The sequence below is a fragment of the Spinacia oleracea genome, chromosome 1 (genome assembly GCF_020520425.1).
Source record: "Spinacia oleracea cultivar Varoflay chromosome 1, BTI_SOV_V1, whole genome shotgun sequence".
In the NCBI taxonomy this organism is placed as follows: Eukaryota; Viridiplantae; Streptophyta; class Magnoliopsida; order Caryophyllales; family Amaranthaceae; genus Spinacia; species Spinacia oleracea.
Window position 1 is genome coordinate 99756852 of NC_079487.1, and position 5863 is coordinate 99762714.

The window sequence follows — 5863 nt, forward strand, 5'->3', positions numbered from 1 at the left end:
TAAATAATAAATAATAAATAATAAATAATAAATAATAAATAATAAATAATAAATAATAAATAATAAATAATAAATAATAAATAATAAATAAAGAATAATTATTAATTAATAACTAAATAAATATATAATAATAACAATAATAATCTGTAATTGATTACTAAATAATTACAATAAATGATAAATATTAATAATAATAATAATAATAATTTATAGTTAATAACTAATGACTAAATAATTAATAACTAATAATCCGTAATTAATTAATAAAAATAATAATAAATTATATTAATTATTAATAAATAATTAGTTATAAATAATAATAAGTTATATAATAATATAAATATAAATATAATAATAAGTAATATAATAATATAATAATATAATAATATAAATATAAATAATAATTAATACAATAATATAAATAATAACATAAGTAATATTAATAATAATAATATAATATAATAATAATAATAATAATAATAATAATAATAATAATAATAATATTATTATTATTATTAAGTTAAATTGAATTGAATTAAATTGAATTAAACTAAACTGAACTTAATGCTCCTGGAATGAACTGAACTGAATTGAACTGAATGCTCCTGAACTGAACTGAACTAAACTGTCCTGAAACTGAAATTAAGCCAAAAAGAACAGGGCCTAAAATATAAGATTGATAGAGTATTCCATCTATCACCAATTAATTTTGCGATAGAACTTCGTCAAACTAGACTATGTTCTGTTCACCTTAGTTCCACGTATTTCAGTAAAAATAAGTTCAGTTAAGTTCAGATAAGATAAGTTTAAGAAAAATAAGGTTGACCAAATACAACTTTTAACTAAAATATAAGTTTTGATAAGTTCTAATGAATTCAGATAAGTTGGATGAGAATTCAGATAAAATAAGTTCAGAAAAGTAAGTGAAAATCAGGTGAATACAACGCACCTACATACGGGGAATCTTGCTTTCCCCGCAGCAAATTCGAATCGTGTTTCAATTTCCACCAAAAGATGCCCGTTGTGCTTTTTACTTTCATGTATTAAAGTCAATCTATCAAAAAGTTTTTTCGAATATCAGATATGTGTGGCAACACACATATCACAGTGAAAACAAGTGTGTGAACACCAACAGTCGCTCTTACCCACTTAATCAATGATAGTGGGCATGCCATAAAATCATTGAATTGACCGTACCTATAAGTCCTCTATTAATACATGATTGATAACACATCTACTACACAACTTACACCAGTAACGCAATCAATTAGTCAAGAATGGGAAAACCACATTCTCCAAAAAGTTTACACATTGCGTTATTCCCCTTCATGTCCAAAGGCCACACTATCCCTCTCCTACACTTAACCAAACTCATACACAACCACCGTCCTCACGCCACCTTCACCGTCTTCACCACCCCAGCTAACGAACCCTTCATCTCGTCCTCCCTTTCGACGCTTTCCCCTAACACCGTCACCATTATCTCTCTTCCTTTCTCGGCGCTTAACAACGACGGTATTATTCCACCTGGTATTGAAAGTACCGATCAACTCCCTTCTATGTCTCTCTTCCATTCTTTCGCATTTTCCACTAAAAACCTCCAACCTCACTTCGAAACCGCCCTCGAAAACATTAAAAAAGGAAACAATCCCATTACTTTCCTCATTTCTGACGCCTTCCTTTACTGGACTCAAGAATCAGCTTCCAAGTTCAACCTCCTCAGATTAGTGTTCTATGGTATGAGTTCATATGTTCATGCTATTTGTGGCGCGGTGTTCGGAAACAAGCTTTTTTCCGGGGTGGAAGACGGCGATTTGACGATCCAAGTGCCGGATTTCCCTTGGATTAGTGTCAAAAAACATGATTTTGATAGCTTTTTTCATTTAAATGATCCTCAAGACCCAAGGGTAGATTTTCTTATCAAGGTCCAAACCGCCACTTCAATGAGCTTTGGTACGGTGGTTAATAGTTTCGTTGAACTTGAACAACCATTTGTTCACTACGTAAACTCAAACCTACTACGTAAATCTTGGTGTGTTGGGCCACTTTGCTTGGCCCAGAACCCAACGTTAGAGAGTCCGGAGAAACCGCCTTATTGGATCGAGTGGTTGGATAAAAATATGGCAAATCAAGATCAAAAAAACCCTATTTTGTACATAGCGTTTGGATCACAAGCTGAGATATCTAGCGAACAACTGAAGGAGATCATGACTGGGCTCGAGGATTCGAAAGCGGGTTTCTTATGGGCTTTAAGGATAAAACCTAGCCAACAAAAAGTTGTGGAAGGTTTTGAAGAAAAGGTAAAAGAGAGAGGGTTGGTTGTAAAAGAATGGGTAGGGCAAAGGGAGATACTTGAGCATGAGAGTGTACAAGGGTTTTTAAGTCATTGTGGTTGGAACTCGACGATAGAGACCATTTGCGCGGGTGTACCGATCTTAGCTTGGCCGATGATGGCGGATCAACACTTGAACTCGAAAATGGTGGCGGAGGAGATTGGAGTTGGATTAAGAGTTGAGATTGTAGATGGGTTTGTTAAGTGGGATGGTTTGAGTAAAATGGTGAAGGTATTAATGGAAGGGGAAATGGGGAAAGTTGTGAGGAAGAAGGTAAAGGAGTTGAGTGAGGTTGCTAAGAAATCTGTTGAAGAGGGTGGATCATCTTGGTCTAATGTGGAAACCTTGTTGAATGAGACGTTAGAGATGGGGAAAACCAAAATTATTGACATCAAGGAGGAGAACTAAATATTTGTTTAGTTCCTTAATCCAAGTTATTTTGGGAATTTAATGCATGTAATGTAATATTAATGGCGACAGTTCACCTTTGCCAATGTAATGTTTGGTCATTAATAATCTCTAATTTTGTATTCATAAAAATTATAAAAAGTTGATATTCCGAAAGTACATATCGAGATGAATCAATATAGGAACTAGTAATTAATTTATTTTATCTTTTCTTAATATTAAGAGTTAGTTACAATTCTGTTATACTAGCTGCTGATGTGGCATTGTACATTGTATATAAACACCCTTGCTGAGCTTATTTCACTTGTGAGATCATAATTCTAATAAAGGAATTCTGTTATTTCTCCAAATCCTCTCTAAATCGTTTTGGGTTTCTTCATGGTATCAGAGCAAGAATCTCTGATTTGAGATTGAGGTTTGCTCGATCTGAGTTAAAATTGATTTGTTCTTCAATAAAAATCAAGAGCTGCTGATTACTGGAAGTTTAACGCGAAATTTCTTGCAATTTGCGAAGTGAGATTGCGAAATTTCTTGCGATTGTTACAAATTTGCTGTCGTTAATTCGAGTAATTTGATCAACTGAAATGGCGATTCAAGATTCTGAAAGTGATAATTCGCACAACAACACCAATAATGGAGGTAATACAGACAACTATGATCCATTTTTCATTGCTAATTCAGACAATCCTACTTCTTCATTAGTTGGTGTTGCATTTACTGGTGTGAACTTTGTGAGATGGAGTAGAAATGTTAAACGTGCTTTAGTAGCTAAGAACAAGGAAGGATTCATAAATGGTGAGATAACAAAACCTGCTGTAAATCATAAAGATTATATGAAATGGAAACGTGCTGATTTCATGGTGGTTAGCTGGATATTGAGCTCTATGAATCATGAATTAGCTGATGATTTTGGTTACATTGACAATGCTGCTGATTTGTGGTGTGAATTGAATGAGAGATTTGGTCAATCGAATGGTCCATTGATTTACCAACTGAAGAAAGAAATTGAAAATCTAACTCAGCAAAACATGACTATTGTTACTTACTATGGGAAACTGAAGAAACTATGGGATGAAATGCAAAATCTAAGAGCATTTCCAAGCTGCACATGTGGTACTATGATTCAGTGTAGCTGTCAGTTTCTGAAAAAGATAGCTGAATTTGAAGAAGAAGACAAGATGATGAAATTTTTACTTGGACTGAATGGAGGATTTGATAGTACTGTAACCAATGTTCTTTCCATGGATCCTTTACCTAGTATCAACAGAGTGTTCTCAATCACTCAGCAAATTGAGAAACAAAAGGAGTTGAGTGGTGCAAATGTTGAATGCAATGCTATGGCTAGCAGTGCTATGGCTGCTCAGGCTTACAGAGGGGGACAATCTACATTACAGGAGTACAATGCTGGTTTAGGAAAGAAAGACTGGAAAGAAATCAAGAAAGAGAAGATGAATCGTACTTATACTCATTGCAAAGGGAAGGGACACACTGTTGATCAGTGTTTCAAACTAATTGGTTACCTTGAGTGGTACAATTCTATCAAAGCCTCTAAGGGCAATAACATTACTGGAAACAGGCTTGCAGCTCATGTTAATGAAGTTGGTGATGAACCTTTGGGTAACACAGATAGTGAAAGTGGATTGGTAAACAATGACATGCTGAATGCTATATGCCAAGAAGTTATGAAGGCAAGGAAGGGAAAACAGACTCAGAGCACTGAAGCCAGTGGAGCTCATTGTTCATATGTCTATTATGCAGGTATAATTTCCCACTCTTTTAACTGTGTTGTCACCAAGTTACATAATGAATGTCTATGGATAGTTGATTCTGGAGCATGTGACCATATGACCTATGATGATACCATCTTAACCAACATTAGAAGCCTAACTAATCCTATCAAAGTTGGTCTACCTGATGGTTCTCAATTAACTGTGGACACCATATGAGACATTGCTTTAAGCAACAAATTGGTTCTGCATAATGTGTTGCTGGTTAAAGGTTTTAAACATAACCTCCTGTCTGTTGGTAGACTGATTGAACATTCTGGTATACAAGTTTTATTCACTAGCACTGGATATATTTTCCAGGACCCTGCTAGTTTTGAGTTGCTTGGTGCTGGAAAAAGAACAAATGGTTTGTACTACTTTGTCCTACCATCTCATGCTGATTCTTCCAAAGGTATTGCTGCTCTTCACCAACAAAGTTGTAATACAGTAGAACATTTACCTGATACCAATGTTGTTGTACTTCCAAATAAGACTGCTACTAGTATTGCTCAAACTAATACACCAACAGGAAATAAGATTCATATGTTTCATGCCAGATTGGGACATCCATCTTTGTCTAAAATGAAATGTGTTGATGCTGAGTGCTGTAAAGGATTTTCAGAATATAATTGTGTTGTGTGTTACAAAGCTAAACAACACAAATTACCTTTTGCTGTTAGTACTAGCAGAGCTGATGCATGTTTTGATTTGGTTCATTTGGATTTGTGGGGTCCATATAGAGTAAGAAATTTGGATGGTGCCTCTTATTTCTTAACTGTTCTAGATGATCACAGCAGAACAACCTGGACCTACCTTCTTCACAATAAATTTCAAGTTGAAAAGGTTATAGCTAGTTTTTTGTCCATGGTTGAGACTCAATTTAATACAAAAGTCAGGAAAATCAGATCTGATAATGGCACTGAAATTGTGAAAACATCTTGTAAACTTTTGTTTGCTGACAAAGGGATTGTTCATGAGAAAAGTGTTCCCTATATTCCACAATAGAATGGAAGGGTTGAGAGGAAACACAGAAGTTTACTTGAAATTTCTAGGTCTTTGAGATTCCATGCAAATCTTCCCAAAAAGTTTTGGGGAGAATGCATACTGACTGCTACTCATTTAATCAATAAACTTCCTGTCAAGATCTCAAACTGGAAATCTCCTTTTGAGATTTTGTTCAAACAACCACCTGAGTATGATACTTTGAGGGTGTTTGGTTCTCTGTTTTTTGCTCATAATAATCAGATTCAAAGGGATAAATTTGATTCCAGATCCAAAAGATGTATGTTTATAGGTTATCCAGCAGGTTACAAAGCTTACAAACTTTATGATCTGGATGCACATTCAGTTTTTGTT

General features: G+C 34.4%; 1 protein-coding gene across 1 annotated transcript; it reads left to right on the forward strand.

Annotated features, from left to right (window-relative positions):
• Nucleotides 1-1224: 1224 nt before the first annotated feature.
• LOC110796685 (UDP-glycosyltransferase 90A1) lies at nt 1225-2902 on the forward strand. Its single transcript, XM_022001762.2, has one exon. It carries the CDS (start codon nt 1278-1280, stop codon nt 2739-2741), a length of 1464 nt encoding a protein of 487 aa, XP_021857454.2. The 5' UTR covers nt 1225-1277; the 3' UTR covers nt 2742-2902.
• The last annotated feature ends 2961 nt before the right edge of the window (nt 2903-5863 follow it).

What these genes read in the sequence shown, in the direction of transcription:
- LOC110796685 (XM_022001762.2), top strand. Translation starts at nt 1,278, where the DNA reads ATGGGAAAACCACATTCTCCAAAAAGTTTACACATTGCGTTATTCCCC.